General features: G+C 45.2%; 1 protein-coding gene across 1 annotated transcript in view; it reads left to right on the top strand.

Moving 5' to 3' along the window:
• Nucleotides 1-274: 274 nt before the first annotated feature.
• The window catches only part of LOC119440181 (uncharacterized), a 32,891-nt gene continuing 22,861 nt past the window's right edge, over nt 275-10,304 (top strand). The window contains exons 1-2 of the mRNA XM_037705115.2: nt 275-384; nt 1,773-1,943. Coding sequence (XP_037561043.1) covers nt 1,790-1,943 — 154 coding nt within the window. The 5' untranslated portion in view covers nt 275-384; nt 1,773-1,789. The remainder of the gene's footprint in view (nt 385-1,772; nt 1,944-10,304) is intronic.

Genomic DNA, 10,304 nt, shown 5'->3' with positions numbered 1-10,304 from the left:
GAATGGAAGCCAGAGCCTCGCGTTACGCCAGATAACGCCACAACAACAGTGGCACCGCAACGGATGCATGGCAGGAAGTTATCCAGAACGACACTTCCACACTCTTTTTCCCCGATTACGACAATTCTAGTATCCAGGATGTGTCAATCGTTTAGAGTTCCTGTTGTTTCTGAGATCCCAGCACCACCGACACACGGAAGTGACGAGTTCACAGCGTTGCCTCACCCTTGTGCAAGTTCGAGCGGCAAAATATTGCGCGAGACGCGCATCCGAAGCGTCGTCTCTCCATAGGCGACGAGAGCAATGGACTGCTAGTATTTTTTATCGTGGCGTCAATACATCTGATAAATGCCGCAGTCTTCACGGAGGAATACGACAGGCAGGGTAAGAAGCTAAACTTTGGTGCTTTGAGATAGGGAATTAGGAAGCATGTCTGAGCATGTGTGATGAATGAAACAAGTTGTTATTATTGTTGCAAAGACGATTGATGAACTCAGCACGTAATCAAATATATATATATATATATATATATATATATATATATATATATATTAGTCCACGTCTATCGCTCTTTGGGAAGTTAGGAATACCCGCCGCGTTGGCTTAGTCAGCTATGGCGTTGCGCTGCTGCGCACGAGATCGCGGGATCGAATCCCGGCCGCGGCGGCCGCATTTCGATGGAGGCGAGATGCAAAAACGCCCGTGTGCTTGCGTTGTAGTGCACGTTAAAGAACCCCAGGTGGTGAAAATTAATCAGGAGCCCGCCACTACGGCGTGCCTCATAATCATAATTGGTTTTGGCACGTAAAACCCCAGAAATAAGAAGAAGAAGAAGGAGGAAGTTAGGAATCTGCGCGATTTTATTGACTTCTCATTTTCCAGGACCGATTGAGAGTAATACCTGAAACTATATCTGACACTCCGGTGTTGTTTTTTTTTCAAGCCTTACGCTGTCTGAAATGTAGTAGCTTGTTGTGCAAATGCTGCGCAAACGACCGTGTACTCAATTTGGAATCGCATGGTTACATTTCTGATTCAGCGAAAACCTTTGATAGTGTTTTATCTTCTCATTACGCGTTGCTTCCTGGGTCAGAGCAGGACACCGTAGACCGGCAACTTGCCGTAGACCGGGAACGAAAGCTATCAACAGTAGTTATATCAACTGTGCACGCTGAAACTATATTTGATAATGGTTCTCGCTCGCATGTCTGGCGGCATGTTTGGCAGCATGCTTGGCCCTGCGCCAAGATTGCTGTCGCACCTACGCCGTGTGCTAGTCCCGCTAAAACTTGCAAAAGTTTTTGTATCACAGAGTGTGAACAACTGAGAGCACAGCAGCACGTGTTATTGGTTTTGCTCTTTTCGGTAAATCGCAAAGAAATCAAGCGGGAGCCTACGATACCTTAAAAGGCGGTCGCGTAATGTGGAGTGGTCTCCCTTGTAGAGTTGAAGAAAGACCAAGAAGCATGCAGGAACTCAGTTGACACGGACCGGCACATTGATTTTCTTCTTTAATACAGGTTCTCGAGTCCCCTGCTTTCTTCTGTCGTGATATCATCGTTTTACTGCTTACCTAGCTTGAGCCCTAATACAACTGGACAGTCAATGCCCCCCCCCCCCCCTTAAGTTATTTAGCTGACAGCTTTCAACTAATAGTTGTACATTACCATATTTGTTGAGAAAGCGGTAGGTCCATTTTACCGAAATGGAAACGCATGCGACAAGACCTATTATCCGCTCAACGTAACCTAAATAATAAATTTTCGCTCTAGGCACGCGTCACGGCTAGATGACACGTTCATCGGACGCCATAAAGAAATTCGTTCCTCACTGCGGCGGCAGTGCCCCCGTGCGTGGTACGGGTACAGGAGTCACCGTGAAAATGAAGAACCTTTGCAACCAATGGCACCTGATGATTCTTCTGATCGTTATCCGTGGAGGAGGTAGGTTTAGAGCGTCTTTTTTAACATTTCACATTTGAGATTCACGGTGGAGGGAAAAGAGTTCATCGCGAATAAATTCAAATACATTGCATCTACATTTCGCCTCTGGCTACGTTATTAATTCTCGAATGGAGGGCAATAAACGTATAAGAAGAAATTATTCAGAAAATAACAAAACTAGTTCAGTGCATGGGTCCGCACATGGATTAAACACATTTCTCACTTTAGGACTTGAAATAGATCGCTATGATGTGTGCCCAGATTTCTGCTCGAGTGATCGTAGTATACGGGATCGTGATCGCGTAAATAGAGGTTTAGCTTGTCCGGTAATCGGGTAAACGCGGGCGGACCGGGCGTTGGGGCGTTTTGCGGAACCGTAAACGTGAGCGGCCTGTATGGTGCTACCACCTGGTGGCGCAGAAATCAAACAGACAAAAACAGCTAATATTGCAGTAACCAAGTGTATTCTACTGCGCTTCTGGTGTAAATGTTCTGCGGTGGCGTAATCGTGTTGCCGCCGAAAATTTACACCAGTAGAGAAGTAGAATACACTTGGTTACTGCAATATTAGCTGTTTATTGTCTGTTTGATTTCTGCCCCACCAGGTGTCCGCACCATACAGACCGCTAACGTTTATGGTTCCGGTAAAACGCCCCGATGCCCGGTCCGCCCGCATTTACCCGATTACCGGACAAGCTAAACCTCTCTAATATCTCGCTTTCCGACCGTTCATTTCGGCTCTCGTGATTCGCTGGCGCCACGCTTTCGTCAAAGGTTGTCAGCGCGGCAAGGCAGCAGCGCCAACTGAACCACGCCTACTTAGTGACCTAGTTAGCAAAGTGAACATTCAGAAAGCGAGATGCTTGCGCGATCTAGCCCCCGAGCACATTCCAGATTCACGGCGTTAACAGTAGCTTGCGTGACGCAGTGCTGCTTACTATCGTGCCGAAATCTTTAACATGAGTTCTTTTTTCGCGAGCATGTGTTACAAGGAGGAAGGGGGAGGTGCTTGTTATGTCATTTGGCTTAGCAGGTGGCAAGGATTATCACAGCAGTACTCGATGAACTTAGCTGTCAAATCGATATTTCAGCATAATTAGAGGCTACCATGCTACTGATAATCATAGTTATTGCTGACTCAGTATTTAGCTATTCGATGCTGTCCACGCCCCCATTTTTTCAGTTTTGTAGTGTTGGCTGAACACAATGTGCACTTCTCAAAAGAAATTCTGCAGGCCGAGAGCCGACGGATGCCACGTAACTGATTTCTTAGTAGGACGCACAATAAGACTACACTAAGGCCAGTGTACTTCGAAAATTGCATTTTCTAGCAGACACAGGCTGTCATACACGGGGCCGGAACTGGATGGAAAACACCACACAGAGCGCTCTGTGCACAACACACAGCTCGAAACATTCGCGCTCTATTTGGAATTGACCACATGCGGAAGTGAACTCCGAACTAAGTGAGACCCGGTACATGCTGGGGTAATAGGAAAATGAACGGGCAGACAGCGAGGTACGAGTGCCTCTTATACAACAGTCCGCACCATCGGCAAAAGACATACCCTGCCCATCTTGACTCATCCACACTAAAGACACCCGCTAATCCGCTCTTCGCAGAACAAGAGAGGAGAGAGAATTGCAGTGCGATATTCCTTTCCCGAAAAAGCCGAGGCAACTACCACGAGGAGCCAAAGTACTTGTGAGAAGGCTGGCCACCAACAGAATGATGTCGCCTATTCTTTGGTGATGAGCCAAAGGAAGGAATGTGCACAACATACCGTCAACAAGCCACTACAAGTTTGAGCTTGAAGTTTGAGTGCATTCATACACGAAACATAAATACATACATCTAGCATACCGACGAGGGTCCAAAATTATTAATCATGAAAACGATGCCGTCGGTTAGAAACTGCGACAAAATCGTATAATTGTTGGCTGCATAGTAGTGGATGACGCAATATTATATTAAATAGGAGAAAAAGAAATGTTCAAAAAAAGTCACAGGCTTGCGCGGCACACGGAGCACAGTCACGGCGTAAGCTGTTGGAGTGGCTCAAGAGTAGCTCCAATTTGGGCATCATGCACAACAAGGTCTTCGCGGCAGTCTGTTCTCCTTGTTTTGACGAGAACGATCGCAACTGTCCGCCCGGCGTCGACGGCGAGCTGCGGCTTGTAATGCTCTCTGCACAGCAGTCTGCTGAGCTCGATCAAGCCTTACAACTGCAACTTACATGTCGGGCGCGCCGTTTTTGCAGGTACCGTAACAGTAGCGCACCGAGGATCTCTGCCAGGGGGGGGGGTTGACAGTTTGCCAATACCAACTAAACAGCACTAATTTCAATTTCTTCACGGGAAATTGTCAAAAATGCGCTTTTTGCGAGTGTGCAGACGATGGCGCATCTTACATCTTAGTTGCAGTACTCAAATGCGTAAGGAAAGAAAAGGAGTTCAACAAAAGGGGGGGGGGTTAAGTCGGCCTTAGGGGGAGGGGTTACAATCCCCGAATCCCCCCCCCCCCCGTCGGTGCGCCACTGTACCTTAACTAGATGACGCCACCATACTGGCGGAGGCTCGGGAGCGCGTTGATTGCGCGCCTCGTTTGAATCGCATATCGTCGTCTGCGCCTGCGGACGCTGCGTTTGCAGGCATCTTACCTAGATGTCGCCACCATACTGGTGGAGGCTCGAGTCGTCTCCTCCTGCGTGCTCGCCTTATATATGCGTATTTTCCGCTGCTCGATAGCAAACGCTTGCGTGACTCAGTGGTAAAGTATGCGGCTCCCACGCAGCGGGCGAGGGTTCGATCCCGGCGGGAATCGGGTACTTTTTTATTGCGATAGCAATTATATGGACACTCAAAAGCAGATTTCTGCCGTCGGCGTCGCCGTCGCCGTGAGGTTCCGTATGACATCATTTCGAGAAGAAATCGTCGCCGCGCGCCGAACGCTGTATGTGCGAGTGAAAGGGCGCGAGGGGCGCGTCTTTCACGGGGAGTGAACGCACGGCGGAGAACAAACGCGCGTTCTGCGCCGTGCTCGCTTAAGGGCTGCAGAAGTAGGCGTCTCTTTTCTCCTTTACAATCACCATATATGTAGAGCAAACGCGCCTTCTTCAGACGCGCGAGAGGCCGTGGGGGAGGGGGAGGGAAGGGAGGCGACGTTTAGCTGCGGCACCAAGTGCCTATTTATATCAGAGGCTCCGGCAACAGTCACCAACGCCGCACGCATTTTGAGCTAACGCGGGCAAAACGCCGATGGCGTCGACAGCAGTTCTGCGTGTTGCCGATGCTGCTGCATGTCCAAGTTTATACAGCTGATAAAGCTAATATCATTACTGCGTATAGCTCTCTACAAGTTTGCTATCGCAATTGATGCTTCGCCTTCCAGGTGAAACTGCGACAACTTTTTTCGCGTTTCCGGCGATAGCGGTTACGAGGCGGACACCGGCGGCGGCATCATCACGACCCGAAAAGGCTATTGGAATGAGCCCATAACAGCTTACGCTGTAAAAGCGGCACAACACCATAACCACTGAGCAACCACGGCGAGTAATAACTACTTGAACATGCCAACATTTCCTAGGGCAAATTATCGAGGTTAACAGAAAATCTTTTACTGAAGCTTTGAAATACCGAAATATAGGCATTATCTTAAGTGAAGCAGGAAAAGGAATGCAGAGTGTAATGATAGCGAATTTAGCGTTCTTTGGCCATTGTTAGTGCAAACTGAAGGTAACAATGAACTATAATTAGAAGCAAACCTAGTGGAGTCGGTATTCCTAAGGGGGCTACTTTGGATGTATTGAAAGGAGAGTTGGGCATCAATAAATCTATAAAACATCATTGCTAAATTGTAGTTGAAGAACTTTTTACACCTATAAAGCCTCTAGAGTCTCTAAAGGAGTAGGTTTATCTAGGTAAATTACTCACAGGGGACCCTGATCATGATAAGGAAATTTACAGAAGAATAAAATTGGGTTGGAGTGCATACGGAAGGTATTGCCAAATCCCGTCTGGGAGCTTACCATTGTCGTTGAAAAGAAAAGCGCACAATCATTGATTCTACCGGTGCTAACATATGGGACAGGAACTTGGAACTTAACAAGGTAGCTTTAGAACAAGTTAAGCACCGCACCAAGAGCGATTGTAACGAAACATATTAGGCGTGACGTTAAGCAACAGGAAGAGAGTGGTGTTCATCAGAGAACAAACGAAGATAGCCGATACTCTAGTTGACAGTACTAGAAAAACTGGGACTGGGCAGGTCATGTAATGTGTAAGGCACATAACCGGTGGTCCATTAGAGTTTTACCCTGGATGCCAAGAGGAGACAAGCACAGTGGAAGATGGCAGAAAATACGGTGGTGGGTTGAAGTTAAGAAATTTGCAGGCCCAAGTTGGAATTAGCTAGCACAGGACTGCGATAATTGGAGATCGCCTTCGTCTTGCAGTGGACATGAATATAGGCTGATGGTCATGAAGTTTTTGACACATAACATTTTATACTGCTCAAGTATACCGAGAGCATTACAACGGGGTGAACTGTCGGTGATGGTACGTATTGCTTGGTTTTGTATATGCTGGAATGAAAACAAATAACAAAGATATGTATTGTCCCAAGCAATTAATCTGTAGTTAATGTGCGAATGAATGAAGGCAAATCAGATTGAAAACAAAGCACAAGAAGAGAACTAGTGGCGTGCTGTAATAAGCACACGGATACCAAAAGCGCACTTCAACTTGACGTGGTTGATGTTCAGGTGCAACTTCAGATAGCTGTCTAGGATAACACCTAGAAATGAAATGGCATCGCTAAGCGGAATGCAATGATTGCCTGAGATTAATGAGGGTTGAATAAATAGCAACTTTTCGTGCGACAGGAAGACTAAAAATTTCATTTTAGACGTAGTAATGGTTAGATCGTTGTCGTTGCACTGTTTCTCTATGCATCCAAATGTCATACTAACTTTGAATAGCAGAAAAAAACATATGCTTATTATCTATAGATATAGTTAGCGCAAAGAACGTAATGACTTATGTCTTTGACGTCCGTTATATCACAATATAAACACAAAAAAAGCAAATGCCTCAGTATTGAACCCTGTCGAAACCCTTGGTTAAGTTTTTGAGTACGGGAAAAAGTTTCACACGCACATAGAATTATTTCTCTATCAGACAAAGAGCTTTTTAAAAAGGCCAGCATAGGGCCAGTTATTCCATATGAATCAAGTTTGCGGAATAACATCATGTGAATAATAGTAAGATCTAAGAAAACGGAACTGACGAATTCCTAATTGTCAAGACTATTCTTAATAAAGTCAATTATACAAAGCACAGTTATGATAGTAGAGCTTCCAGACGGAAAACCAAAGTGACAGGATTTAATTAAAAGAAATATTTCCAAATACTTGCTTAATCTGATCAAAAATAAATTTTTCGTTACGTTACTTAGGAGGAAATAATCAAAATTGGAGGGTTATTTGATTTTAATACTTTATTAACTTTCTCAAAAACTGGAATACCATTTGCACGCTTTATCAACGGCGGAAATTCACCAGATTTAAAGATCAGGTTAATTACTCCGCTCAAAGGCGCGCAAATTGGACCTGCGACTAGCTTTAGGTGGCGCAATGAGATACCATCTGATCCAGGACTTGTGTTACGATGCTTCCGCACAGTAGAAAGCACTTCATGCGGCGTGACAGGGTGAAGGTAAAATGAATTGCTCAGGCGGTATATTTAGGTCGACAAGTTGTCCGCTCGCTGCTCTTAGGTAATACGAAGTGTTCAGAAAGTGTTTGCTATCTGAGCAGGCTGTCAAAAATAAGATAGCCGTTTACGACTTTAGAGGTAAACGTAGTCGGCTTGTTGTTCAAAGATCATTCAGCAATTGGCCACTGCTTTTTGGGGCTGTCTTTATTATGCAAGAACATTATTTCATACTGACGCCTTTTGGATTCGCGGATAGTCCGGTTAAGAATGTTACAGTATTGTTGTTCCAATTTAGCAGAGGACAGTTGAGTGGCTATCTTTTAGTTTTCTGATACAAATTATCTTTTTGTTTTTCCTCAAGATCTTTAGCAGACCATCCGTCAACCAGAATTCTTGGGGCGCTTAAATAGATTTTTACATCGCATACTTTTGGAGCAAGTACTAACTGCTTTAGTGAATGAATTGTAGAAGAAAAGCCTTATTGGGTCTTCAATAAAAATGAAATATAATGATGGAAAGTGGAGCTAATGGTAGAAATTAACTTATCTGTGTGGAATGCTGTACTGAAGTAAGAGGTGACAATTTTCGCCAAACGAGTGTCGAAGATTACAAATATCGGAAAGTGATCAGTTCGGTCAATGTTAACAACGGCCACCAAAAATTAGAACGTCTAAGTTTGGTAAAGCACGATCAGTGCTTGGGATCACGATCAGTGCATGGGAGCCCTCACCAACACATCTAGTAGGTGATGTGATGACAAGGTGGAAGGTACACTGTCTGCTGGACTGCAGCAGACAGTGTATACAGCAGACAGGCTGTATACAAAGTAGAATCAACATCCAGCAGGTTGATGTTTACATCTTCCACACTCTTATTTTCCGGCATCAAGATAATGGAGGAAATTGGAAACGTTAGAAGCTGATGATTTAAACATAACCGAGACAAAAACGTTTAGCGTTGCATGCCTCGAGGGGCTCGTTAGTTTCCACTCGTACCGTTTAGCAGCAGTCCAGGTGACGTCTTAACTCATGTCGGCCAGTGTAGCTCATGCGAGGAGAAACAAAAATATCAGCATCACCATGCCAACTGTTTGTACGGTGGCAATATTCAGCACAGTAAGAATGGAACCCACACATGTTACTGTCATCGCTTGAAAGCACGTTTCTAAAACAACTAAAATCATGATGAAACGAAAATAACAAAAAAAATTTATCTCCTCATGATTCTTTCAGAGACCGCCTGTAATAAAATTATTCACAATCACAATCGGTGCTCACAGTCAGCACAATAAGCACAACTAGGGGCTCTCACGTGACTATGCGCATATCCGATTCGACTAAAATTCGGAACACCCTGCTATCACTATGTTTCTCGATTTTGCCTGGCAGTTCTCAATCGAGAGGACTGCCAATTTATTGCTTTCTTTAGGGCAAGTGTCTTGGAGAACAGCATTTTATTACTGATTGTCCGAGAGAGAGAGAGAGAGAGAGAATTAACACCTTCATTATGTAAATGCAGCTTTGGAGAGCCGTCCTCATTCCAGAATGCCTTGAGCTCGGGCCGCGTCCTGGGCCCTCGCAATCAGTCGTTGCTGATTGCCGAGTCCTCTGTGTCAGAAAACCCAAGATGGCTCATTCGGAGTCGGGGCTTGCGGGTCCTTTTTACAAACTCATTTTCCTTGTGTCTTGAAAAAGATACAGCAATGAAATGTTGATGAGGTGATTTGGGTGAAACGCAATGAACTGTCTCAATGTCAGATTCAGATTCAAGACACTCTGACATCGTCCATATGTTGGAAAATGGATCCGTAATCCTTCCCTTTACCAGAGGAATTCTTTTAACTTCAATGTTGATTAGTCTAGAATATTGCTCCAAATCAGAAACACGTTTCTCGAGCATTTAATTACGGTGCTAATAACACCTTGTTCGAAGCCGACAATTCAGCCTGCCGAGTTCTGAACTCCTCAAGCAGGCTGCTCATAAATTCCGTGCTTTAGCGAAGCGAGGGATTTTCAGACAGACCAAAGACTGTCTTTCAGTTTCACTTTCATTTGAGAGCCTATTTCGAACTTCAGGGATTTCATGCCATCCGTACCAGCCGTTAAATTTTTGGGCCATATTGACAGGTGACGTAACAAACGTGTCGACAAGCAAGAATAAATAAACGAAAAGCAGCAGCAAAACAATTTGCCGCAGTTGCGGCTAAATTAATCGGAAGCGGCTAAAACGCAGGTGCAAATAACCAACTTGAAATTACAAGCGCAGAGTTTGGCTTCGCACATTTGCCGCAACTGCCGCTGCAAAATGATCCGAGACACTGCTGAGGCTTTCTTATATGCCCTTCGAGGTAGGTCGCAGCTGTATGTCACGGAGTGGCAGCTGTGATCGTCGAAGAGTTCACACCAGCTCACCTGTGGCGCCCAGAAATCGGCCAAGGCATATGAGGTGTGATTTTCTTAGACACGAGTCAATCCGCAAGTGCATTATGAATGACATACCTCGAGATATCCAATAAGCTATATTCGATGACTAGATTCAACCTGTCCACATCAATCAGGAAGATGTTTCCCATCTGTGGGCGAAGCTAGCCGAATTTGTCCACTATGTAGACGGACAAGTTTTTCCTCCCCATGGAAACCACCCACG

The sequence above is a fragment of the Dermacentor silvarum genome, chromosome 2 (genome assembly GCF_013339745.2).
Source record: "Dermacentor silvarum isolate Dsil-2018 chromosome 2, BIME_Dsil_1.4, whole genome shotgun sequence".
NCBI lineage: Eukaryota > Metazoa > Arthropoda > Arachnida > Ixodida > Ixodidae > Dermacentor > Dermacentor silvarum.
Note: the sequence above shows the minus strand (reverse complement) of the source record. Positions and strands in the feature narration are given on the sequence as shown.